The 27,327-nt window shown below is 40.0% G+C and overlaps 2 protein-coding genes across 25 annotated transcripts in view; one reads left to right on the top strand and one right to left on the bottom strand.

Moving 5' to 3' along the window:
- ARFGEF1 (ARF guanine nucleotide exchange factor 1) overlaps positions 1-12,822 on the top strand; it is a 141,392-nt gene extending 128,570 nt beyond the window's left edge. For all 5 annotated transcript variants that reach the window (XM_072734598.1, XM_072734597.1, XM_026012191.2 and 2 more), the window contains 6 exons: positions 1,286-1,418; positions 5,152-5,291; positions 6,723-6,891; positions 8,663-8,801; positions 9,792-9,909; positions 11,367-12,822. In XM_072734598.1, the coding sequence (XP_072590699.1) occupies positions 1,286-1,418; positions 5,152-5,291; positions 6,723-6,891; positions 8,663-8,801; positions 9,792-9,909; positions 11,367-11,531 (864 nt within the window). In that variant the 3' untranslated portion in view covers positions 11,532-12,822. The remainder of the gene's footprint in view (positions 1-1,285; positions 1,419-5,151; positions 5,292-6,722; positions 6,892-8,662; positions 8,802-9,791; positions 9,910-11,366) is intronic.
- Positions 12,823-13,811: 989 nt separating this feature from the next.
- Positions 13,812-27,327, bottom strand: part of CSPP1 (centrosome and spindle pole associated protein 1) — a 130,429-nt gene continuing 116,913 nt past the window's right edge. For 16 of the 20 annotated variants that reach the window (XM_072734611.1, XM_072734604.1, XM_072734603.1 and 13 more), the window contains 6 exons: positions 25,566-25,706; positions 23,739-23,785; positions 20,332-20,395; positions 18,150-18,256; positions 16,530-16,668; positions 14,048-14,688 (listed from right to left, as the gene is read on the bottom strand). In XM_072734611.1, the coding sequence (XP_072590712.1) occupies positions 14,480-14,688; positions 16,530-16,668; positions 18,150-18,256; positions 20,332-20,395; positions 23,739-23,785; positions 25,566-25,706 (707 nt within the window). In that variant the 3' untranslated portion in view covers positions 14,048-14,479. Of the gene's footprint in view, positions 14,689-15,128; positions 15,306-16,529; positions 16,669-18,149; positions 18,257-20,331; positions 20,396-23,738; positions 23,786-25,565; positions 25,707-27,327 lie in introns of those variants that run through there. The other 4 variants (XM_026012200.2, XM_072734617.1, XR_011996633.1 and 1 more) reach the window with 3 other exon arrangements.

Raw genomic sequence — 27,327 nt, forward strand, 5'->3', positions numbered from 1 at the left:
GTTTGCTTCCATTCTCTTTGTCCCTCCCCCAAATTGATACACACTCTCACGCCTTCTCTCTCTCTCTCTCTCTCTCTCTCTCTCTCTCTCTCTCAATTAATAAGATCTTTTTAAAAAAATAAAAATAAAAGCATATTACAGGCCATCATGGCCAGAGAAATTATCTAACTACTCAATTGGTTCTATATAATTATTATGAAAGGCTTCTTGTATATTAAACACTTATAAAGAATACAAAGATGAGTAAGAACAATTATAACTATAATAATATGGCTTTAGATTTGTGTAGCACTTCACTGTTTAAAAAATATTTTCACATTTGATGCTTTCAGCAACTTTTTAGCTATTTGGTACATTATCCCCATTTTGTATGGAACAGCAAATGAAAAATTATAAACTGTGATATTTTAAATCTAAGTTAAAATACTGTTTTGATTAGCACTGTTTCTTGGGAACACAAGCCCCTGCTGCTTTTCAGAAAGCCAGATGAGGTCTCTTCCAGCTAAGACTGCTAGGTCAGAATTCTCAGTTCCTTTGAAAACCATGTTTTGGATTCTGTCTGGAGTGTGTTGTATTGCTATCACAAAATAAAGCTAATAGTAATGCCAGCTATCCTATATTGTCTGACACTGTGCTAGTGCTTTCCACTTTTTATCTTATCCTTAATCGCTTACAAGGAAAGTGACCTCTCCATTTTCACATCAGAAAACCTTTGTTCAAGTGTTCATTGGTTTTCCAAGGTTCCCCTACTGCTGGAGTCAAAGGCTGATTTAGTTCTTTTGGACATAAACGTCAGCTTTTCTTCACTACCACACTTGTAGTTAGTCACCTTCTCACTGACCTTTCTGGTTGCCAGTTCCTTTGGGTGACAGAACATATTTTCCTTAAACTCACCTCTACAAAGCTTTCCCGAGCTCCACCTACACAGGGCTTGCAGAAACCTTCCCCACCTGTGCCATACGTGTATTCTGTTTAAATAGATTTAATGACATTTCATGGATATCACTGACTAGTTTTTCCACACAGTGAAGCTTAGCGTTTTTACCTATTGCTTTTGGGTGGTACCAGACCAAGACAAATAAGGGTCAGAAAGGAAACTTTTCTCTTAAAGGTTGTCAGCTCTTATTGATGCATAGGTTAACTTTAAATAATTTTCTCATTGTGTATATAATCACACTCTGTATAGAATGTCCTCTTCATAGTGACATACGTAATTTTTTTCAAAACTGTTTTCATCTTTAAAGCTTTATTCTTTGTATTTACAATGAATTTTTTGTTTTGTTAGGATACAATATCACAGAAATCTGTAGATATTCATGATTCTGTTCAGCCAAGATCTGCAGATAATAGACAGCAAGCACCATTGGCTTCTGTCTCTACTGTGAACGAAGAAGTCAGCAAAATTAAACATACAGCAAGTGAGTTATTTCTCCTAATAAAAATAGTGTGTTTTGTCTTACATAGGAAAAGGATGAAATGTTTGCTTTTACTTTGTTATTAATAAATATGCGCTGTAATTGATGGCATGGTCACTTTGTTACTGTGTTTGTTCCAACTTGGACATCCACTAATTGTAGTGTACCGGCTTTTTCCACAGATGCTTGTAGCTAATGTTTGTGTTAGACACAAGTCTTTTCTCGAACACATGAGTCTTCTCTCCACTCCCTTCTGCATGTCAGCCCCATATTCTTTCTGCAACAGTGGGGCCTGACAGGCCTTTCTCTAGAGTGCTTTCTAAGCAGGAGCACTCAGCTTTCTGTGGAGCTAGCTAGCCTTCTTTACATTCAACTGCTCTACACCATGTCTCCTCTGTTCACCTTCTTAGTTCTTTTCACAAAGCAGGGGAACCTCTTCTGTTTTTTACAAAACTGATCCAACTTTGTTTGCTGAAGGAAAATTATAACACTAAGGAAAAGCCACCTCCTTTCTAGAGGAAAACAGGACAACTTTAATTGCTTTTATAAAATGAGGTGAAATGCACATAAGAAAAGTAACCATTTTCTGGGTGCTCAGTTAATTGAGGGACCAGCTCTTGGTTTTTGCTAAGGTCATGATCTCTGGGTCCTGGGATCGAACTCTGCGCTCACCTGTGGGTCTGTTTGATATGCTCTCTCTTCCTGTGCCCTTCCCCCTGTGTGTGCACGCTATCTCTAAAATAAATCTATCTTTTCAAAACAATATTTTCAGTACATTCACAGTGTTGTATAATCATCTTGATGATTAATGATGCTTAGCATCTTTTCAGTGCTTATTGCCATTTGTATGTCTCTTTGGAGAAATATCTATTCATGTAATTTGCTTATTTTTAATTGGGTTATTTCTTTTTGTTGTTGTTGAATTGTAAGTTTGTTACTCTGGATACTGTACCTATATGACATAGATGATTTGCAGATACTTATATTCTCCTGTTGTGTAGGTCTTATCATTTCTTTGATAACGTCTTCTTATGCAGAAAGTTTTTAATTCTGATGAAATCCAAATTATCTGGGGTTTTTGTTGTTGTTGTTGTTGTTGTTGTTGTTGTTGTTCTTTTAGCGTCATAGCTAAGAATCCATTGCCAGATCTAAGGTCATGAAGGTTTTTCCTGATGTTTCCTTTTAAGAGTTTGATTCTTTTAACCGCTACATTTAGGTCCTTGATCCATTTTGTGTTCATTTTCTTTCAAGGAATTTTTTATTAATCCTAGGTGCTTATACTTTTCTTGAGAGAAGACCGATTTGGTGTCGTACTTGCAAGGAGTTTCTAGCTTTAATCACTGTGTTTTGCTAACTTTCTAAAAGGAAGATAGGTAGTCGTCAGTGGCTTATTTTCTGTTTTTATTCTTGTTCTCTGGAGAGTGGCATGGCTTGTGCCGGAATCCATAACAGCTTTAGTCTGCCCTGGAGCATGCGATGAGGACAGAATAGTGCATGGCTTTTCTCTTAGCCAAGACTGAATTTAAATATACTTGGCTTTGTAAAGGAAGGACATGGTTATGACACATGAGAAAGTTTTCACATGACTAATCTAGGAACATACCTTTTACTGAAGCAGAGTGCTTGCTCCCCTACCATCCTGAGCTGAGGACCCATGCTCCTTTCCTTCTCTCAGACATCCTGGCTCTCTTTCCCCTTGAAGTTCTTTAGGAAAAGTTCACCATGGGCTTCTTGACTCAGAATAGGTAGAGCTGGGGGAAGAACAAGTGGCCACCATTTTCCCATTAACCCTTCCACTTAGTGGACCTGTGATGCCCTCTGACTGTCTCCTACTCAGAAAAGAATCATAACAAGGCCCTGAGTACTTCACCCTATCTGCAGGGCAGCTAGCTAGCTCATTCTCTCTGTATACTTTCAGAAAACACCACTGCCCCATCTAGCCTCTGCTCAATACCTGCTGTCCCACTAGTTAATCTTTGCCTGGTTTGGGTGAACCAGTGAAATGGTCAACCTAATATAACACTAGCAGTGTCAGCCAACCCTTGTAAAATTTGTCCAAATAGATATTGTCCGCAAACACGCTGCTGGTCATTGCCAGTGAGTCTGAAGTTAAGATCCTTATCCTCCAAGGACACCAGAAAGCAGGGAGAGGCCCAGCTTCACCTGTTGTATCAGAGTGGAGCCTCATCAGCTCATCAGGAGTACTCTCAGTTCACCTTGCTGAAAGCCCTTCCTGCCCTTAAGCAGCTGATGTTGGAACTGATGAGAAGACATCTTGTCAGACATCAGCCTACTCCCAGGTCTCTTTGGGAGTTCCAGCTGTGCGGCCAGGAGCCTTCTGCTCTAGGCTCTGAGTTTTATGACTTGAATGGGGGAAGTGAAAGAACAACTGGCACTCGTCAGCTCTATGTGTCACTGCTATGAAAAAGACACTGAAGAGGAGGAGACAGTTGTGGGACTTGAGGCTGCTTTTTCTTTTTCTTTCTTCTTTCTTTCTTTCTTTCTTTCTTTCTTTCTTTCTTTCTTTCTTTTCTTTCTTTCTTTTTTTGACATATGATGTAGTAATAAGTATTAAATACAACAGCATTTCTGAAAACTACCTGGAAGGGAGCCTTTATTAATGATCTCAATAAGAATAAATTTATGCATGTTGTTTTGCTTCTCCTAAAGTCTCTAAAACATGAATTTAAGTTCTACAAATTGGTACCACAAAAGGGAATTTGTAATTAAAAGCATAAGTAGAGACTGAAGGATTATAAGTCATCCAGTGCTGAGCAATTGCCCTAGTGGTTAACAGGCTGCTTCTCTTAGGCAGTCATCTGCCTCCTGGAAAGCTCACTGGGAAAGCTGGCTCTGACATCCCAGGATTCAGGTATGACTTTGGGCCTCCCTTTGAGCCACATGTCAGCACTGCTGAGCTAAGTTCTTGCAGCATCTCAGTAGTTGAGTCCTCTTTTCTGACCTTGTGCTTCTGCATTTGCTTAACTGGTATGGTCAGTGAAATGGAAAGTTCTTCTGTAAACACGTCCTTATGGGCTGGTGGATTGTCAGAAACCTCTTGTTGAGCAGATTTGTTCAGGCTAGAGGAATTAGCTGTGTTTCATCTCACCTGTGCAGTGTGGAGAGCATTTTGTTACTTTGGAATTTGTTTAGTTTTGGGACCATGTACTTAGCATAACTTTTTATAGACTTCTTTGCTTATGGGTGCATTTGAAAACACAGTTAGCTGTAACTTCTAACCTGGATCCAAATAAAACGTTCTCTGGTTAACCCGCAGTATTACCCCATTTGTCCTTCACTGTTCTTCACTTCCTTTCTCACAATTCTGTTTCCTGTTGTTTTCTCTTGGTATAGGTTTTTATATTACCTATATTCCAAGGTCAGAATTGAGTTCTGGTAAATGCTTATTAGCTTTTAATCCATTTGTTAGATTTTATCAGAGAATAACCTAAATCTTATTATAAAAATTGTAGTGGGACCTTTCGGAACATTATTTACTCTTCTAAGTCATTCAGAATATTTTTGTTTACTTAAAAAATTAATTTTCTAAGTCTTATCTAAAAATTAAAGTTTTATTGAGTAGTGCTTATGTGCAAAGGCAGTGTGTCCTCAGTGTGATATGTGCAAGTAACCTTCATACATATGAATGTTTCCTTAGCATTGTAATGTCATAGAAATTATAAAGAATTCAAAATAATTTTTGTTTGCATGTGCATTGGGGTGGGTTTCCTCACAGAATTTCCAGAACAAAAATTGTTTGCCGCCCTGTTGATTAAATGTGTTGTGCAGCTGGAACTCATCCAGACTATCGACAACATTGTGTTCTTCCCAGCCACAAGTAAGAAGGAAGATGCTGAAAACCTAGCCGCTGCACAGGTATGGATGGACATGGGAGGACAGCTGATTTTACATTGAGTAGAAAGTTGGATTTCAGTCTGGGCTTCTGAGCAGAGATCACACTAGAGATTTGATTGGGGGGCTCTTCATCATAGAAATGCCATTTTAAACCATGGGACTGAACGACATGCCTGAGGCAGTAAGTGTGGACAGAGTTTGAGAGGAGGGTGGGGGACTGAGCCCTGAGGCTTCTGTGCTTAGATCTCCTGGTGTTAAAGAATTGGTAAAGAGCCTGAGAGTAAGAATCCTTGAGGCAAGGGGAGAGCAAGAGACCGTGGTGTTCTGGAAACCGAACAAAGAAAATGTTTTAAGGAAGAGAATGTGATCATCTCTGTGAAATGCTCAATGGGTCAAGTTATATTTCATCTGAAAATCACCCTCTAGCAATTTGGTAGACTTCGGTGACCTTGACATTGTATTTAATTGTAATGTTGAAGACAAAAGCATTATGGAAATGGGTACAAGAGAAGAAAGGAATTGCAGACAGCAAATATCAATAACTCTGTCAAGGGGAGTTTTACTCTAAAGGGGAAGAGAGAAATAGAAATAGGATAATTGCTGGAAGAGGATGAAGGGTTTGCTTTGTTTTGTCTCTAAGATTGGCAGTATTGCAGTATTTTCCCTGATGAGTGTTCTCCAGGGAGGAGAGAGAACTGAATGCAGAATGCAGATAGCATCTAGTGCCAGTCCCTGGGGGGGTTGGCCACGCATGCATCATAACAGGAAAGCAATAAAGTGTGTGGGTTATTAACACAGGAAGGTTGGTCCGTTCGCTGGTGGGAGGTCTCTTCTGATAGAGATGAGAAGAAAAATCACCCACCAAATAAGGTTGGGAAAAGAGTTGTTGTAGGTACTTGAAAGAAGAGGAAACAGGAGCTAGTCATCCAGGAAAGCAGACAAGGGCAGTGCAGGATTGCGGGGTAGCACCTAGAGCCTGCTGGGATTAAAACTGTTTTCTCCAGTCATGTTTGTTGTGTGGGTGTAGATTGGAGTAGGTGTTTTGCCAGCCAACTAATCTAAAAAGAGTGAGGGATTATGCAAGAGAATATTATAACCGGATCCCATGGAGCCTAAACTGAGAAGAGGGGTGAGGAATGGTGAAGGGCTGTGGGCTCTGCAGGGGCAGGATTCCTGAGACCAGGAAGTAGGAGGGGGGAATTGGAAAGATACTTGATGACTAGGATGCATGGAAGGAAGATTCTGGAAATTTAAGTAACAAAAGAAGGACCTTTTCCTATTTTATGTTGAAATAAAAGAGGTTAAGTTCTGTGGCTTGCTCGTAAAACTGATCTTTGAGGGAGCCTTGAGTTCTAAATGTACTAAAATTTATGACTGTGTGTGTGTGTGTATGTGTGTGTGCGCGCGCGCGCGCACGCACGTGCGTGTGCTGTGGTGATTTGTTTTCCAAAGAGAGATGCTGTGGACTTTGATGTTCGAGTTGATACTCAAGATCAAGGAATGTACCGCTTTTTAACATCACAACAACTTTTTAAGCTACTGGACTGCTTATTAGAGTCACATAGATTTGCAAAAGCATTTAATTCCAACAATGAACAGAGGACCGCTCTGTGGAAAGCAGGTAAGCTGCACAAGTACCACATTTTGATGTTCACCTTTAATGGTTGTGCACCAGGGGTGTACTCTTACCAGAATTCATTGATTTTATAATCCAGGCGAATGCATTTCACTCTTAGAACTTTTTACCTTAATAATAGTAGGAAGGCAGTCTACTAGGCAGGCCTTTCTCTGATCTGTAATAAACTTAATATACTAAAATACATATTATGTATGATACATTATAATATGTAATATAATAAGCTAACTGTTAGAGGAGATGTGTTTTCCCTTTGTTTGTTAACAATAACAATCTGTTATTTGCCTGATTTGACTGTTTATTTTTTCATCTTATTCACCCAGCCTGGGTCTCCTTGTTGATATTGTTAACATACTAAAAGCTGCCCTTTTGAGAAAAAGTGTGTTAAGTCCCGAACATGAAATCTTGCACATGTATTCATTTTTTTTAAGATCTTATTTATTTATTCTTGAGAGAGACAGGCAGAGGGAGAAGTAGGCTCCATGCAGGGAGCCTGATGTGGGACTCGATATCGAGTCTCCAGGATCACACCCTGGACTGCATGCAGGCAGTGCTAAACTGTGCCACCGGGGCTGCCCTTGCACATGTATTCAAATGATATCTCCATGCTTATCTGGGAGTGGCCACAGTCAGAATGGAAGTGAATGTTTTGAGGGAGGGAGGTCTATATTTGAACAAGTTGGAAAATGCAAATATGATTAAATGTAATGATTATACTGACATCTAATTTTTTATTTAAGAAATAGTTATTTGGTGCCTCTTAGGTAACAGATAGTACTGGAAGAGAGAGAGGCAGTAGAATATAAAGAAAACAAGAAGGGGGATCCCTGGGTGGCGCAGCGGTTTGGCGCCTGCCTTTGGCCCAGGGCGCGATCCTGGAGACCCGGGATCGAGTCCCACATCGGGCTCCCGGTGCATGGAGCCTGCTTCTCCCTCTGCCTGTGTCTCTGCCTCTCTCTCTCTCTCTCTCTCTCTCTCTGTGTGACTATCATAAATAAATAAAAAATTAAAAAAAAAATCCAAAAAAAGGAAAAAACAAGAAGGGAGCTAATGTTTATTAAACATCAAACTCTGTAAAATAGTGTTGGATACTTCATATTTTCATATTTTTTTAGATCTAAAGTTGTTTAATTCCCATTAAGTCCATGGCTTTCTTCATCCTCTTCCCTTTACAACCTAACCTCTAGGAAGAGTAGTCTGTATTTTTTTTTTTTTTTTTTACCCTTTATTCAACCCACGTTGTTTCTGCCGTTCAGCTGGGACTGCTCCTACTACAGTCCCCAGGCTCCAGGTTTCCATGTGTTCTGGGCTCTTCATGGTGCTCGTGGCCTTTTGAAACATTCTCCCTGCTGAAGTGGTCTGGCCCTGCTCATCCAGAAGCCCTCCTGTAAGCTGTAATAAGCTTTCAAGTGCAGTTTCACTAGAAGAGTTTCACTTTCCCAGGCCCCCACATGGTTTTGCATCCTATCTCCCCCAGCTTGAAAGGACAGGAAATTTTAAACATAAAAATCGCCTTCCAGTTGGGCCTCCAGCCTGATTTGATTTCCCCCATATCCTCAAAGTGTGCCTCCTCTGTGCAGCTCTGTCCCTGTGGGCCACCTCAGGGGTGCTGAGGCCCCAACCTCAGGGCAGCTGTGCTTTGTACGCAGCAGATGCCAGAGCTGAGCGTACATAAAATATCCCTTCACACAAGGCGGTTTTGTCTTTCTGTAAGATGCCTTCACAAATTAATCCTGGAAACTTCCCTTTTCTGCAGGCTTCAAAGGCAAATCCAAACCTAACCTTCTAAAGCAGGAGACAAGCAGCCTGGCGTGTGGGCTGCGCATTCTCTTCCGGATGTACATGGATGAGAGCCGGGTTAGTGCCTGGGAGGAGGTCCAGCAGAGGCTTTTAAAGTAAGACTCTTGGCTGAGTTTCTGCCTTTGACCCATGTGTCTGCGGCTGCGTGGTACAGAATAGGAAAGGGCCACTAGATTTGCACTTGGGGTGGAGTCAATGCCTCAGCCCCACTGCAGGACTGTGCAGACAGCTTGGGGCCCAAGGAAGAATTCGTGCAAATTAAATACAGTCTTAGAGATGGATGCACTTTTGCACATGAGCAATTGGGGGGGGGGGGGCATGAGCAATTCATGTCTGTTGTTGCTGCTGTGGGACAGGGAGAAAGTTTTCTCTCTTAAAATTTAAAACTTCAGAGTTTTTAGGCCTTTTCATGTCGCAGATAACTATTTTTACAAATAGATCACATATGAAAGTGAAAACCTGCTGGCCTGCATTTAGTTTGAAAACATATTTGGAGTCTTGTTAGTGTTATTTTTCTTGCATTCTATTTTTACTTCATGACAACTTAAGATTCCGTCCTTCAAATTTTAAACTCATGCTAAGAATGAAACATGCCATTCAGGAAGAATGCTGTCTTCTGCATTGTATTTTTTTATATTCTCAGGAAATATGTTCTCAGAGACCAAGTAAGTACATTTTAAAACTTTGAGAGATGACTTAGTCCCTGTTTCCCATTTTACGGATGAGACTTTTAAGACCAAGAAGCATCTACACCTTCACAGTGCATAACCTGCAAAGCCACCCCAGATTTCAGCCTCGGTTTCTTGACACCAGGCTTTAAATGTGCTACTGCATAGGGGCTCTGAAATTCAGTGAAACTTTTAGAAAAATAAGTTCCCTGATAAATTGCAGCAGCTTCTTTTAAGGTCTGGTTTTCTTAATTTGAAAAGGATACGTTTATGTTGGCACTAGTTGGTGTAAGCAGACAGACTCTAACCAGTTCCGATACAAATAGTCCCACCCGCCTCGTCCCAGCTGTTGTCTCTGTGAACATCCAGAGCAGCGGGTATGGAGCGCTTGTAAAAATGAGTCTTTTCTGTTAACAGTGTCTGCAGCGAGGCCCTGAGTTACTTCCTCACTCTAACGTCAGAAAGTCATCGGGAAGCCTGGACTAACTTACTGCTCTTGTTTCTCACTAAAGTTCTAAAGATAAGCGACAATAGGGTAAGTATGAGGTGTATTCTCCAGCCCAGCAGGTCTAGCCTGACCAGCATTGTGCCCAAGCCAGAGGCCGGGGCGCCAGCTTGCAGGCCCGCTGCCCAGGGGGTGGCCATTGAGCAAAGCCCAGGCCGTGTTGCTGCTCGTCCCGGAGCACAGGGGCCTGTCTCATTGGCCCTGCAGTCTTTGCCCTTCTCACTGTGCTTTTTCTCTCTGATCAGTGATTTTGTAGGGGATCAGTAACGAAGGAATCAATCCTCCCCCACACTTTGCAGTTTCCATCCTGACCACTGAAGTCTCTCCTGCCCCATTTTGAAAACTGCCATCCTGCCCAACCTCTAGCTTTATCCTCTGCCCCTACACCTGAGGCTGTTTCTGGGTCCCAGGCCCAGCCCTTCCTTTGGCATATTTATTGGTTCCTTGTAACAGAGCCTCTAGCAAATGGGCCAAAACTCATTTAACAATTTGAAGCCAATAGAAAAGATAAATTAAAATATTTATATTTTATATATTAAATACAAATTATATTTTATAAATCTTTATAAATTAAAATATATAACTAAATATAAATACATATTTCAGATTTTCAAAAATACAGCAACTTACAGCTCACATAAATGGAAATGGGTTGCCGTGATCCCTGAATTGGTTTAAAAATGCAGTGAGGTAGCCTGAGCTTTGGGACATGGTGGTTAATAGCACCCCAGAGGGGCTGTGCAGTGTGACTTGGTGCCACGGGGATGTTCATCCCAAGTCATGTGCTCTAGTCCACATGCATTTCCTTCCGACTCCTGGGCTGGATAAAGCTTGGAGAAGTGACCTAAGGCATCGGCAGCCATGTGGCCGGGAAGGACTCCGAACCCCAGCATGTCTGGTTCCACTGCAGGCTTCCTTGTCCCTCCTGGGGTGTGGAGAGCAAAAAAGGGGATAGGCAGGCAATTTGTATTCAGAGATTGAGGAACTCCAGCAAAGACGGTCATTTCAGTTGAACTATAAACGTGGAATGTATATTTGCCTGGACATTGCAATTTTAATATGGCAGTATTAGGTAGAAATTTCCCCTAAAAATTAAAATTTTCTTTAACAAATAAGATTGTTTCAATTAGCCATAGCTTATAAAAACTCAACTCTGGTTCTTGCTTGTCTTCTTTCTTTTGCTTTTTATCCAGCAAAAGCAATAAGTACTAAAAGTTTGTCATAAGTTTGTCAAGGAAATATAATGGAAAATATTTTTCAAAGTAAGGATAGATAAGTGAATAATGTTTGTGTTAAGTGAGTCTTTTGACTACTGCTCTTTCAGTTCCATAATCAGTATAGTCATTGCTTTATGCAGATGCCTTTCCTCTGTCCTCACTGATCAGTGCGGGGCCCCAAAGTGGTTTGACTGTAAAGGCATTTTGAGCTTCTGTGGTTTGGAATGCAAGCAGTACTAATGGAGAAATTTATCCCCCCCTCCCCCCCAGTTTAAAGCTCACGCGTCATTCTACTACCCTCTCTTATGTGAAATTATGCAATTTGACTTGATTCCTGAACTTCGTGCCGTTCTTAGAAGATTTTTTCTGCGAATTGGAGTAGTTTTTCAGATATCACAACCACCCGAACAGGAACTTGGAATAAACAAGCAATGATGGCAACTTGGTATTTTTCTGTTGGCGTTTACATCCCTCTGCTCTTAAAAAGGACCCTGGAGCTGAGGTTTCCTACCTGAAAAATGGTTTCTCTGAATTGCAGTGTTTGAGGGTTACTGGTAAAGATGCTTAGAACTGTAACTCAAACTTGCAACGCTCCAGTCCCTGTTTAGTCATCTGGTGGATTCTGTTTGTCACGTTGGGCTCATGTTGAGCAGAAAGCCTGTTTCCACAGTGTCAGCTCGTATTCATGTGTCCTTCCCTGTCCTTGGCGGTAGGGAGAGCCCCACATATTTTTGGCAGGTGTGGAAGTAAAACTTTACCCAAAGAACTACAGATGTAAAGATTTGAACTTCTGCAAGAAGTACAACTCAGGAGAGCTGTATTTTGAAGGATAAAATGTTTATAATTGGGGGGTGGGGGGGAGAAGAAGAAATTATTGTTCATGGTAAAAGATATTTAGCAACTATGGTATTCTTATTCTGAAGATTTTTGCACACTCAGGCTATCTGAGATACTGGTAATCATCCTTCTGTGAAAAATGTACAGAGATGCAGGTCTGTAATATAAAAATCTTAAACATTATATAGTTCTTCCTGCACTGTTTTATTTTAATTTCTTTATTTTCTTATTCATTTGCTAAATACCTATAATATTTTGTCAAATGCACTAAACATTTGGGTTGAACTTTTTGTCTTTTTTATTTTGTGGGGGTTTTGGTTTTGCCCTTGGGGGGGTGGAATTTTGAGGGTTTAACATGCCCAGAAAGCTGTTGTGGCTGACACTTGTCATGATCAACAACAAAGGTAGAAAATCCTCCCACTGACCTAACTACCTGTAATATACTTCTCTTAGGGCTTCTAAAGATGAGCCATTAAAATAGAGTTGATCCTTCATGGACCGAAACTTGAATCACTGCAAAATGAATCTAGGTTGCTGTCACTTTTTTCTTTTGGGTGGCGGGGCTTGTTGTAGATTTTACTCTATGTACAGAATTTAATGTTGAATATGTTAAAATAACAAACCTGGCATGGTTGGGGGAGTTAGATTTACTGGAAATGTATTCATACTGTGAATTGTGCTCTGATGGTTAAAAAAAAAAAAAAAAGATTGTCAAGCATTCCGTATTAACAGTGGATGTAGAAAATTTTTTCAGATGGATAAAATGTATATGGTACAGATGTAAAGTTTTCTATGTAAAAAAATTCTGTACAACTTTCTGTACAATATTGATTCTCATCTGGCATATTCTAATCAGGTTATAGGTCAATAAAGTTTTTGGATTATTTCATCAGTGCAATCAAAACCTGTGTAATCTACAAGCCCCATGTTTCATTAATTCTGTGTTAAAAGCCAAACAACTCGGCCAGAGAAACAGTGTTCTTCAGTCTGGTATTTTCTTTCCAGTTTTTGGCATTAGGATCATGCATCTTTCAACCATAGGATATTCATAGTTAAAATTTTGTGTATTAATAACCCAAGATAAGGCTATACCGTTTGTGAAGAAGAGCAGACGTCCCATTTGGGATACTGTGTGTCCTAGGAGTTAGTTCAATTGTGTGGTACAGTGGCATCTGAAGAAAAATGGAACATGACAAGATAATGATTGTGTTTCAAGTATTCAGTCTTTGCTCTCATACCTCTCCTTAGATGATGTTATTGAACAGTGCATTTAGAGGATTACCATATATTCTTCCCCCAAGATAGCCCTGTGCAAGCCCAGCTGGATGCTAGAGCTGGGAGTCGCCCACCCTGGTAGCTGGGAACCACCATGACTTCCAGTCTGTCTGAAGGGTAGTAAGTGTTTCAAATGACCTGGTGGTTATTTTATGGTATGGAATCAGGACCCTGTCTTGAGACAGAGGCTTTCATGATACCTTCAAATGAAGATGTAAGAGGAAAAACCTTTGCAGTATTAAATATAAAATCTATATGCAGCTAAAATTCAGAATGGAGAAATTTCACACCTGCAGTAAACCTGTCTCATCCTGTCCACCATTAGTGGCAGTGTGCAAGAAGTAGGGCCTGGGGGCGTTCTCAGCTGTCCTAGTACTGAAACCAAAGCATTATTATTTCCCAGAATTTGTATTAATCTTTACTTTTTTAAAAAATACCACTTATGGAGGGACAGAAGACTGACTCACTTATCCAAGGGTCTGTGGTGGGCACAGCAAGGATTCCAGTGTCTGTCCTTGACCCCTGGGGGTTCCTATCTCTCTCATAACTTCTAAGACACCTTGTCTAGAAACCTCAATTCCAGTTAAAATAAGAAACTGAGACTGGTAATAAGTAATTTATTTCTATCAAGTGGTTAAGTCATATAAATTAGCAAATGTAATGTCCTCATTTGCATAAAAATAGAGGCAGAAAGATGTGATTGATATTTAGTATATGGCTCATGGGTGGGAATAAAATCAGTTATGATTCCCATCACTTATACTGAATGAATAGCTATAAATGACATGGAAATAACTAGCACATTTGATTCATTACCTAGCAACTGAAATAGTCACAGCTATAACCAATGTATTTATTAAATGAATTATTTTGAATAGTAGGAACAATGGCAAATGTACATACAAGCATATTCTGGTTTTACACTATTGTTAAGACACTTGTTTTATTCACCTTACCTTACAGGCAGTATTTAAAATAATGCACATATGGTAGTTGATTCCAAGAGTTCATTACCACCCCAATTTATGGCAAAATTGTGCAAAAATAATTTTATATAATTCTACATTCTATAAATTAATCATTGCCTTTTATTTATATACATAATATACATCATTATATATCATCATGGGAAAAAATAGACCTTTATATACAGATGGTTGTGTAAGAGACTTCCAGGTAGGGGCCCAAAGTAGCACAAATATTATTTAAGGTTCAGATGTGACATTCCTTTCACCTTAAAAAGGCACTGCTGAGTCCAACACCGATTTATTTTAACCATGGGCAGTAGACAGGCCCTGCCAATTGTAAGTGCCTGGTTTTCCAGGAACCTGCCGCTGCTCCTGGTTCAGCTGCTCTGCCATAAACCGTTTCAGCGTCTCAGAGGTACCTGGGCGCAGCCAGGGCTCGGCTGCTGCAGAGTCCGAGCCATCGTCCCCCATGTGCTTCATGTCATCAGGGTCGACCAGCGAGCTCTCATCATCTGAAAGAGGCAAGAGGCACACTGGTGGCAAGGAGGTGAAGCGAACACACATCTCCCTTAATTTAACCTGTTCCAGCCCTGCAGTTCTCCATAGTATTTCATTCTACACAGTACTGTTTTGTCCAGGCCCTTTATCTTAGATGTAGGAAGAAAATTGTCAAGTGAATAAGGTGAATCCATGGTACAAACCCCACAGGGATTCCAAAGATAGCAAAGGAGACTGTAGGAGTGTACGCAGTCTTAAAAACTTAAATTTAGCAAACTTTTAGAAGTCAGTCAAACCTGTAATGCTTTAAGGAAATGAAGTCCTTTTAGGAAAGCACTAGACAAGCAGACAAGAGATGAAATTACTTCCATTCTTTACCTAATCTAGGAGGCTAGTGTCTAACTCCATTAAAAGGTAGATCCTTAATTTATGTTTCATTCTTTAATTGCATGTACTCAACTTCTAGATCTGTATTTTACTTATTAGATAGAATAGGAAAATCTGTCTTCCTACCCTGTGATGTCATTTTTTTTTTTAAATTACATCTCCCGGTCTGTGAAGGATTAGCCCAGCAAAGGGGTATGTGCAGTCAATTTAATGAGCAATCAATCCACATCGTACCAAAAAGCTCCTGTTTGAAAGGACAATGTTAAAAAGAAGTTTAGAAGTTGAAAACCTGTAAGAGATTCTTTAAATGTTCTATTTTCTCTCAATTTAAACAAACATATTCCTGGTAAATATTAATTACCTCTACTGGTTCTAAAAGAAATTGAGGAATAGGTCATCCTCAGTACAGATTAAAAGAATTGTTTTCCCACTGATCCACATTTTTTCAGGTAAGATATGCTCCATCAGTTTACCATATGTGCTGGCATCTGGTATGGTATCACCACCAATACATCTGATACCCTGACGGCTGGAGATTGTAGGAGTATTAGTTTTAAATTAATAAAGTTAAAGATAGGAAAATCACTATTAGAAAATTACTGTATATAGCTCAACAGACTAAAGGGAATTTTCTCAAAAGATCACTCTATCAAGGGGCTCACTACCTGCCTAAGGAACCATCCTGCCTGCCTGCGCTCCGTGAGCACACTTCAACCTGCTGCTCACCCAAACAAGGGGAGACCATGAAGCCCTATGAAAATACCACACCCGGGATCCCTGGGTGGCGCACCAGTTTAGCGCCTGCCTTTGGCCCAGGGCGCGATCCTGGAGACCCGGGATCGAATCCCACGTCGGGCTCCCGGTGCATGGAGCCTGCTTCTCCCTCTGCCTATGTCTCTGCCTCTCTCTCTCTCTGTGTGACTATCAAAAATAAATAAAAATTAAAAAGAAAAAAAAGAAAAGAAAATACCACACCCTTGGCTTCTATTCTAAAAAGAAACCACCTGAGGCTATTTTGCTTTGTGGTATTGAAAGCCAAGCAAAAAAGTAAAAAAAAAAAAAAAATCTTCATAGTACTATAAATTTATAATAGATGTATTATCTAAAGAACACCAAGTTTTCAAGTTAATTTCGGATAATCCCCCACTTCAGTAAGGGAAGTGAGGTGCTGATACTAACCAGCATCTTTCCTGCTGAAAGCAAAGAAAGCTTGGATATATTTAATAAAAATTCCATCTGTTTAGAATCCACTCGAAAAAGCATACCCTCCGGTAGAATCGGATCCAAAGCTGATCCAAAGTCCAGGTTTTCCTGGATAGTGTCTATGGTTCTAGGCCTTATAACTCAAAGGGATTTCAAAATTCATCCCATCTCTTCTCCCCAGCCCCAGCCATTAGTGAGAACTTCCTTGTAAACAGGTTTGAGTTCTTACAGAATATGCTGTAGTCCACCAAGACTGGCTATTTACCTGTATTAACTGGTTTATTCTGAATTTCATTCAGTCTTCGCATCCGTTCCTCATTTTTCATTCTAAGCTGATCAATATTTATGCTGGACACCGATTTTAAAGAGAGACCATCTGGTGGCACATTAGGATGACTGTTATCCTACAATTAGAAAACAGAATTTCAGAAACAGTCATTACTGAAACGTTAATCAGTGAGCCTAAAAATATTCTTGCCCCTGATAAATGTACAGTGTGCAGAATAAAAAATGGAAATCTGTAGTATTTATATTCTAACCCCTGGTGTTTATTCATGCAGGCTCAGATGAAGATCCAGAACTTGGAATGGTAATATTTGAATGCAGCCAGGCTGGGTGCAAGTGGGGAATTAGAGTACCCAAAAGGTAAAAACTCAAACAACGGGTCTAGAATCAATGAAGCTAATCAAGACAGGGTGGTAATGGCACAAAGACCCACAGATCAAGGGAACAGAGTCCACGAATAAGCCCATAAAGTTTACAGACAACAGAGCCAACCTAATTCACTAGGGGAAAGAAGAGCCTTTTCAACAAATGGTACTGGAACAAGTGGATTGTCCACATGCAAAGGAATGAATTTGAACCCCTACACCTCCTATTAGTTATAAAAATGAACTGAGTGTATCACTGACCTAAATTCAAGAGCAAAACCCTTAGAAGAAAACACAATTCATGGTGCTGGGTTAGGTAATGGTTTCGTAGATAAGCAGTAAAAGAGTGAGGTGGACCTCATCAAGATTAAAAGCTGCTGTAGTAAAAAAAAAAAAAAAAAAAAGCTGCTGTAGTTTAGTGGACACCCTCAAGAAAGTAAAAAAAAAAAACAAAAAAAAAAAAACAAAATGAGATTAAACTATGCAAATCATCCATCTAATAAGGGTTGTGTCTCAAATTTTATGTATTTGAACTTACAAACCAACAACAGACAGCCTGATTAGAAAATGGCCAAAGGATTTGCACAGACCTATCTTGAAGGTACTGAACATCATTAGGGAAATCAAACCCACAATGAGACACTACTTCACACTCCCTAGGATGCCTATAACAAAAGAGACAGTAACAAGTGTAGCCATGATGAAGAACCTGGACCCGCTGCAGTGCAAGTGTAAAATGGTGCAGCCACTTTGGAAAAGTCTGGCAATTCCTCAAAACGTTGACTATAGTTACTCTACACCCCAACAGTTCTCTTCCTAGGTGTACATGCCTACTCTTATAGAGTAAGAGGATAAAGCAGACTTTCCAATAAATGTTTATTAGTTGCTTCTTGTACCTTCTCTGAAATCCATATAGCCTGCAACAGGGAAGGAGGAAGATTAGGGGGGTGGAATGAACATTCCTGAACATTCTGTACCAGGTACTACTGGGCCTATAACCACTCTAAGAGATAAGAAAATACTACCTCAAAGAAGCCAACAACCAGAGTTCAATGACCTGCTTAAGCCCAGGGAGCTATTTGGTGGTAGAGCCTACATTTAGACCTATGGCCACCTCTTCCCAGAGCAAGTGCTCTTTCTATACTGGACCACGCCAATTTAGCATGGGCCAGAACCCAGAACTTTCAACTCCTAAACTGAAAAAAGAAAAAAAGAAAAAGACACTTCATACGTACAAAGTCCAGTCCTTTCAGTTTGTTCCTCCTGCGCTCCCTTGCAGAGGGAGCTCCCTGTGGAGGGAGGAGGTCATCTTCAATGGCAGGATATGTCTCGCCATAAGCACCTAGGAGGACCACACAAAAGAGGTCTTAAAACATCCACTATTTCAAATCTTTTTGCTCCAGGCTAAACCAAGACTTTCTTAATAGCTTTAAGGTATTATTTACATATAATAAAACTCAGATACTACAAATGTTCACAGTTCAGTAACTTTTATAGAATTGTACAGTCATCATTACAATCTAGTTTTAGAACATGCTTGTCACCTCAGTTCCCTTGTGCTCACAGGAAACACAACTCCTACCTGCCGAGCCCCAGGTAAACACTGAGCTGCTTTCAAGCTCAGGAGATTTACCTTTCCTGAGATTCCATATAAATTAAGTTACGCAGTGTTATATTTTGTGTCTTCCAGGTAGCATACAAATAGGAAAGCAACTGACTTTTTATATATTAACCTGGTATCCTACAACCATGCTGTATTATTATACCAGGGTTTCTTTTATTGATCAGATTTCCTATAATCATGTCATCTGTGCACAAAGACAGTAATTATTTCTCCCTCCCAATCTAACTCCTTTTCTTAGCACATTAGCTAGGACTTACACAATGATGTTTAGGAGTGGTGAGAAGTAAACACCAGCAGTCGATTAACACATAAGATTGTATGTTAAATATATATCATATATATCCTTACAATAAAGGAAGAGAAAATGTTACTGAGAAAATACATTTACTGTATTGTATTTACTGGGAAAAAATCCACATGCAAGTGGATCCACACAGTTCAAACCCATGTTGTTCAAGGGTCAATTACATATTGCAAATGTTTTTTTATTTTTTTAAAGATTTTAATTATTTATTCATGAAAGACACAAAGAGAGGCAGAGGCAGAGGCAGAAGCAGGCTCCATGCAGGGAGCCCAATGTGGGACTCGATCCCAGGTCTCCAGGATCACGCCCTGAACCGAAGGCGGCGCTAAACCACTGAGCCCCCCAGGAATTTCTGCAAAATGTTTTTGACAATAAGGCTAACAACCTTTGTGTATATAGTATGGTTAACTATAGTCAACATGCTATACACTTAGATCCTCAGAACTTTCATCTAGGTTCTCTCTCTCTCTCTCTCTCTCTCTCTCTCTCTCACACACACACACACACACACACACACACACACACGCTTTACCCACATTCATTAGAACAGTGGTAACAGTCAAGACTGTGGGATATTTGTGGAACAGCAAAGACAGATTGCTGTACCTTTGGTCTAGTATAATGAAACAGTCCAAGACATCATTCTGAGTGTCCCAACCTCTCTTTATTGTTAACAGGAACAGGCCACATTTCCCTAATGCCTCCAGAGATCCTCCCCATCCCTGTTTCCTTCTGATTTCTCTACCTTTACTCACTCTCCACAATATGACATCATGGAAAGGAAAAACTCATTAAAAAATAATTACAGGGTAGTTTGTAATTTTAGTCTCATGAAATACCACTAATATGTAGGAGCTATAATTCCCAGATGGCCCTGTAACAGCATAAATGCTTATGATCGAGTACATAATTTTAAGTGTAATATTACAATACTTAAGAAGAAAGGTAAAGGTACCATGAGATTTTTTTAAGACTAAAAATATTCTTACGACCTTTTAAAATTTAAAGATTCACATGCATTTTTAAGAAATAATAGAGATCCTTTGCATACTTTGCCCAGTGGTAACATTTTGCAAAAGAAGAGCTGTAGTCTCATTCATACCCAAGATACTGATACTGATAAAATATCCTTGATCCTGATCCACTGGTCTCTTAGCACTATTCCATGGTATGGATGTACTACATAACCGTTCACCTACTGAAGGACATCTGGGCTGATTCCAGTTTATGGCCATTAGAAGTAAAGCTGTTATGAAATTTCATGTACAGATTTTTGTATGAACCATTCCTATGACTTCTAAATTTCATTTTGGTTATAAAATTTTCAAAATCAGAATAAGTCATTTTGATGATTATTAAATTAGTAGAATATTCCCTTTTTACCACTTTGCAAAACAGTAAAGTACTGATTTTTGTCAAGTACAGAGAAAAATACTTAAGTAATATTTAACCTTTAAGGAACTAGATTGGTAAAATAAATATAACTCACCAATAAAAGCACTGTCAGATTCCAATAATGAAGTTTTCAAGAAATCATTAGAGTCTTCTCTGGACTAAAAGAAACATCATATATTAATGATTTTTATTAGTCCTGGATGGAAAAACAGCAAATTAGCACCAAGAGGCACAAGTCTCCACGCTGTCCCCCAAATTAGTAAAAAAAGGATGGGGAGAGGTAGGAATGGCTACTTGCCTCCTACACCACATTCCAATGCCCCCAAATTAGAGAAAATAACTTTATTTATTAAGGGTCACAATACTGCTGACAAAAAAGTACAAAGCAATGAACCCAATTAAACATTAAGTCTTTAAACCATTGCCCAGATTCATTCATTCAATAAATCTGTATAGCAGACTTACTGTGTCCTCCATGCAAGGAACAAAGATAAGAGTTTCTGCTGTGGAGTGGATCGTAATACCATGGGGAAGAGGGGGAGGCAAGTCCTCAGATAATGATAGCCCTACGTGACAGCAGCTATCACAAAAATATAGCACAGATAGGGAAAGAGTGGAGAAAAAATAACACTAGGATTGCACTTGTGATGAGCTCTCAAGAGGTTAACAGACTTACATATAGGAGAATAATATCACCTTATACACTGGAAGGAGCCTAAAGTCACCTACAACCACTTCCCCAGTAGATTGCTAGGATAGGCTAGAACACTCCACTGAAGAGCTATTCATTAATTTCTAAATCTATTCCACTGATACACAACACTGATTATCAGAAAGCTCTTTTCTTTTACTGAATTCCTCTATATATTGCACTTAACTTTCCTTTTTAACTTAACATCTACTGAATCTACTTTTGCTTTTTAGCGTGAACAGCATCTAATATAGCACGGCATACACACTGTGCCAACCTCTCTTCCTCATCAGAGTCCTTCACATAACTGAAGAGTGATCCAAGTCCATGCAAGCTCTATCTTCTCCATGACAACCTGCACCACTTTCATTTGTTTTCCACACAATCCAGTTTCTGGGAAGACGAAGAGCCCAAATTTATTAGCTTTTTGTGCTGAGTTTCTAACTTAGCAAAACATGGCGTTACTAATCCAGGATTTGAACCAAAATCCCAGCTGTTACATTTTGGTATCTTTTCCCTGAGAAATGTGGCTGCCATATACAGAGAAACCCATGACCTACAGAGCCTTCAGGAATAGGTGTGGTATGGGGATGAGGAGAAGCTCTCAAGACTAGCCTGGTTTCAAATCTAGGCTTTGCAGCTTATTGACTGTGTGACCAGGGGCTAGCCGTTTCCTCTTATGTCAAATAGGGATAAGGATGCCCTACTGTGAACTTCAGAGAAATGTCAAGAATCTGGCAGAGTGGTCTCTCTGTAAATGGTAGCTGTTAGCAATGTCCTATTCAGTTCAAACTGAAGCACCAAGAGCTATCAACTGGTTACCCTGGGCTACTAAAACAGCCAAGCCAAGCCTTACCTTTATAATCTGAAAATGCTATAATGCTGTTTGTCATTTTAACTGGAAAATTAAATTTATTTCCAGTGTCAACTTTTCTCCTGAACTCTTATCTGTCTGCTACTTGCCAGTCCAATTGTTTGTCTAAAAGGCATTTTAAAACTTACCACGTTACTTTGTTTTTTTAAGGTTTTATTTATTGCGCAGCGGTTTGGTGCCGCCTGCAGCCTGGGGTGTGATCCTGGAGACCCGGGATCGGGTCCCACATTGGTCTCCCTGCATGGAGCCTGCTTCTCCCTCTGTGTCTCTGTCTCTCTCTCTATGAATAAATAAATAAATATTTTTTTTAAAAAAAGGTCTGACTTATTTATTCATGAGACACACAGAGAGAGGCAGACACAGGCAGAGGGAGAAGCAGACTCCCTGCAGGGAACCTGATGCAGGACTCGATCCCAGGATGCCGAGATCACGACCCAAGCTAAAGCAGACGCCCAACCACTGAGCCACCCAAGTGCCCCAAAACTTACCATATTTAAAATCAACTTCCTAATCTTACCCACTCGCAAATCTGTTTCTCCTGCTTTGCCACTGCTATAAACTGCAAATCCCAACCCAAATGCTTGAAGTCCACCTTTGACTTCTCATACTTCACAGTCAATGACAAAATTCTATCCGGTCTCCTTTCAAAATGAATCTAACCACTTCTGAGCACTTCCACTGCTCCCACCTGGGGCTAAATCACCTTATGTCTTGACTAGACTATAGCAGTAGCCTTGCCACTATTCTGCTTCAAAATTCTAGAAGCTTCTCAACACATTCAGTGTAAAAAGCAAAATCCTGTGATAGGCTCAGAGGTTCCATGGTCCAGGCCGTCACCCCTCTACCCCATCTGCTCCCACCCCCCTGCTCATGGCTCTCCAGCCTCCGCAGCCTGTTTACTGCTCCCTGTGTGCACCAAGCCTATTCCTGCCCAGGGCTACTGCCTAGAAACCTCTTCCTCCAGATGTGTCCTCAGGGAATTCACATGGCCACCTCCCTGATGCCCTTGCTTAAATGTTATTTAACTCTGTGAGGCCTTTCATCCCCATTTTATTTCACATTATAAATCCTGTCACCCAAGGATATTCTGTACCCCCTTTTCCAGGCTATCATTTTCTCCAGAACCCCACAATTTAACATAACATTGTATTTATTTATTGTCTCTCCCTCTCACCAGAAAACAAGCCCTCTGAGGGCAGAGATTTTTGTCCCTTTTGCTCACTCCAGTACCCCCCAGCACCTTAGCATCATACCTGGCCCACAGTAAGTATTTAATACAGATTTGTTGCATGAAAGCAGCTCATCCCTTCCCTTCATTCAGTCTTTGCACGGATGTCACCTCCTCAGGATAAGAGTGATGCCCTTAACCTTGCTTACTTTAACAGGCCTCACCACTAGTTAACATTATTAACTCCTCCTTCCGCTGCCACTAATGATGTTGACAGCAAACACACCGCACTCATGGGCCAGGCCCCATGCTAATATAGTATTTCACTTAATCCCAGCAACAACCTGAGCTATTTTTTATTTATATAATAAACACTTATAGAGAAATTACTTGCTAGGCCTATCCCTCAGTGCCTTGCAAATAATAATTTAATTCTTACAGCCACTCTCAGAGGTAAGTAATATTATCCCATTTTACAGATCAGGAAGCTAAGGCACAGAAAGAATATATATCTTGCCTGAAGCCACAAAGCTAAAAACAGACCAACGTGAACAGCCTAGCTCTAATGTCTTACAATCACAATATACTTCATATGACAATATGCTTTCTCTCTGCATATTCTACTAATATATCCCTACCTATGCACTACACAGATGAGACAAGATTTTTTTCTTAATTCAATATTCAAAACTGGTTTACTTACTTACCATATTCCTAAATTTTTTATCCCCCAAACACTAGCTTGAAAAACTATAACTGGCTTCTTACCATTCTGTGGTCCCGTACTTTAGCACTTGGGATGGCATCCAAGTCAACTGTCATTGATGGGGGAAAAAAACAAAACTTTAAAAATAAAAATTTTTAGAATATCTTTTGTGACCAGCTCTCTACCGTAAATTTTTTCAACTATCACATTTTAGAATGTTAAGATATTACTTATTAACAAATGTAACTCAGCATCCATTCTAGTTGAATAAAATTTTCTTCAATTCACATTAATGAACAGAATGAGTAAAATCATTGTGAACTTAAAACTGATGGCTACAGATAAAGAAGATAATGTAGGACTTCACCAGCTTCTCTCATATTTCCACAATCTTGGTAGAAAGTTGCTTGAGTGCAGTTACATACGAGCCCCTCACATGGAACTAGTTCAGCCCCAGGCACTGCGTTCCACAAAGACTCTGGATCAGGTATCCCAAAGGCCCGTATTGGATTTGACCAGTGTTCCTGTGTGTTCCCCTGAATATTACATTTTGTCCTTCAGAGACTGCTTTTGAGAATAAAATAGGCTACCAAAGAATGAAATAGCCTGTATTCCTTCTTAGAATATTTTATACAATGTTTGTGATTTTTTAAGATTTTATTTATTTATTCATGAGAGACACACACAGAGAGAGAGAGAGAGGGAGAGAGAATGGCAGAGACACAGGCAGAAGGAGAAGAGGCTCCATGTAGGGAGCCGGACGTGGGACTCGGTCCCGGGTCTCTAGGATCACGCCCTGGGCTAAAGGCAGCGCTAAACCACTGAGCCACCTGGGCTGCCCTGTTTGTGATTTTTTTATAGTTAAACCATATTCTTATGAGTTCAACCATCACAGAGTTTAATGGCAGTGGGCAGGTGGCTGCTGTGGAAGATGGATACCTTCAGGGCTAAGATGCACCCAGTGTCCCGCCGGCGACCACCTGATGATACTATGCTGTCAGAGAGTGACCTAGGAGACCACTGTGAGAAACTCAGTATACGATGGAGGAAGGACTTTCCCTACATCAGTCTTTACCAAAGTCCTGACCTGGCCTAAAACGGTACACAACTTACTCCTGTGTACTGTCTTATGGTCAAAAAAGGTTCTTCAGATTCTGCAGGCCTAAGAATGAGAATGTCTTCTCATTTTTATTACTGGGTTGTTGTGATTTTAGGACTCCTTTTCCATGGCCGCCCTCTGTGGCCTGCAGGCTGGCAAAGCTGGTGAAATATGTGTGAGGGTCGTGTAGGACACTGAGCCAAAAGGGCCCACAGATGCTACCTCCACTGTGCCATCAGGTGCTCCCCCACCCAAACTTCCACACTCCCAGGGGACCCCAGATCTCTCCTTTGCAGCACTCAGCACACTTATGCTTATTTGGCATCTAACTTATCCAACATCTAACTTGCTCCTTGACAGCAGTAGCATATTTCATCACCACATCCCCAGATATGGGTCAGTACTTGTGTTCACTGTAGGCACTCAGTAAGTATCTGTTGATTGGCTGGTTATTCAAAAACATATTCATAGCCCAGTCTCACTGAACAGATTTTATGTCCTATCAAAACCTGTCAGACACATAGGGCAAAGAAATGCCCCATAGGGCACTGGTGTGTTTGCCCAGCACTCCTTCCCTGAGCTCCTTCTTCCTGCTGATGTCACCTGGCCTATCTGAGGTACTTCATCCTCCTCGCTATAGTGAATGGCTGGCCCCAAAAGGCCATGTGAGCATGGAGCTGCCAGTGGAGGGAAGTTGCCTGAGACTGTATCAATACCAGAGAGGAAAAAAAGCCAACAACAACAAAAAAAACCACTGATACTATTTGAGATAGGAATGATTATTTCTTACCTTCAGCACCTTCCTGCATCTTTATTTTATTCAGTTTCTTCTGCTGCTCTCTTAGTAGGGCTTGCTGCTGAATCTCCAAGGTGTGGTGATCTCTTGGAGGATCCGGGTACATGAATTTCAGATCAACTCGTGTTTCTGAATCTAGTACAAAACATATATTACTAGTTCAATCTTTGAAGTTCAATCTTTGTTGCCAAATGATATTTTATAGAACTTCACTGCAAGTAACCTATGAGTAACCTAATTTCAAAATCAAGGAACAATTAAAATAATAAACTATCAAAGTCAAAAGATATTAAAATCATCATTAAAACTCAAAATCAGGAAATTAATATTTTCTTTAAACAATTGCCCTTTCACAAACTTATCAACATTAAAAGGAAACCTCCCCTCGCCCCAGAACAAGCAAGTAGCTTACTATGCATTCTCTGTCCACACCTTCCCACTCCCCAAGATGCCCCCAGAGCACACTGCTGGGCAACAGGGATAGCCAAGCAGTTAGTGACATGGCTACAACTCAGGCAGCCATTAGGTGCTATAATCACAGCCAATCTCAGAATATACTGAAAAAATCAAAATATAATGTTATTGGCCAATTAATACTTTAGCCTTTGCAAATATCATGCAAAAAGCAAAATAAATGCAGACTGGCTGGAACTTTAGGAGAGGTATCATTGTTGGAAGAAACAATCTAAGAATTCATCTATGCCACAAGTTCAAGAATATCAAGTTATCAGAATGAAAACGTTAAACCTTTATTTTTAAATCTTAAGAATAAAAATATGGTTCATACATTTAAAAAGCCTTGAAATTATTCCCTTTGTTCTACTAATTATACTGCTGGAATATAATTTAAAGAAATAATCCTAAAAAAAATTAAAATAAAAAAAATAAAGAAATGATCCTAAATATGTAAAAAGCTTTATGATCAGAAATTATAAAAATTACTAAAATAAAGTAATAGTGTAATATAACAAAAACATGAGAACCATGCCGAATATCTAAGAATTAGAAAATGGCTAAGAGCAAAGTTAACAGAAGATATTCTGGACACATGAACTTGGATTGAATGGACCCTGACTTGGCTATTTCCAGACTCAGTTTCCTCTCTGTAAAAAGAAGAGATATCAACAACTGAATCACATAATGAACAAGGACTTAATGTGGAAATAATACAAGGAAATGAATGGCTCAATTTTATGGGGTAAAGCTTTTTTTGTTCTCACAATCTCTTTATACTCTTTGAGGACCCCAAGAAGCTTTTATCTATGTCTCTCTCTCACACTCACAGAAATTAAAACTAAGAAATTTTTAAAATGCAAGAATACATAAATGTGTTATGAGCGTTAGAGCAATGAAGTTGTCACATGTTGTGTAACCTCCAGAAAACCTGTACACACGTGTGAGAATAAACATGAAAAAGACAAATAATGTCTTAGATTAATAAAAACAGGGTTTGTTTTTTTTTTTTTTTTTTTTTTTTAGATTTTACTGATTTCACAGAGAGGGAGAATGCACAAGCAGGGGGAACAGCAGGCAGGAGAGGGAGAAGCAGGCTCCTCACCAAGCAGAGAGCCCAACATGGGGCTCCATCCAGGACCCTGGGATCATGACCCAAACCCAAGGGAGATGCTTAACCAACTGAACCACCCAGGCACCCCAATAAAAACAGTTTTAATTGCACAGGTCCCATGACCAAACTCTGAGACCCACTGGGTTAATACAACGCCTGGCATATAGTAAATTATCAGTGTTAAAAAAC

Source organism: Vulpes vulpes, chromosome 13 (genome assembly GCF_048418805.1).
Source record: "Vulpes vulpes isolate BD-2025 chromosome 13, VulVul3, whole genome shotgun sequence".
NCBI lineage: Eukaryota > Metazoa > Chordata > Mammalia > Carnivora > Canidae > Vulpes > Vulpes vulpes.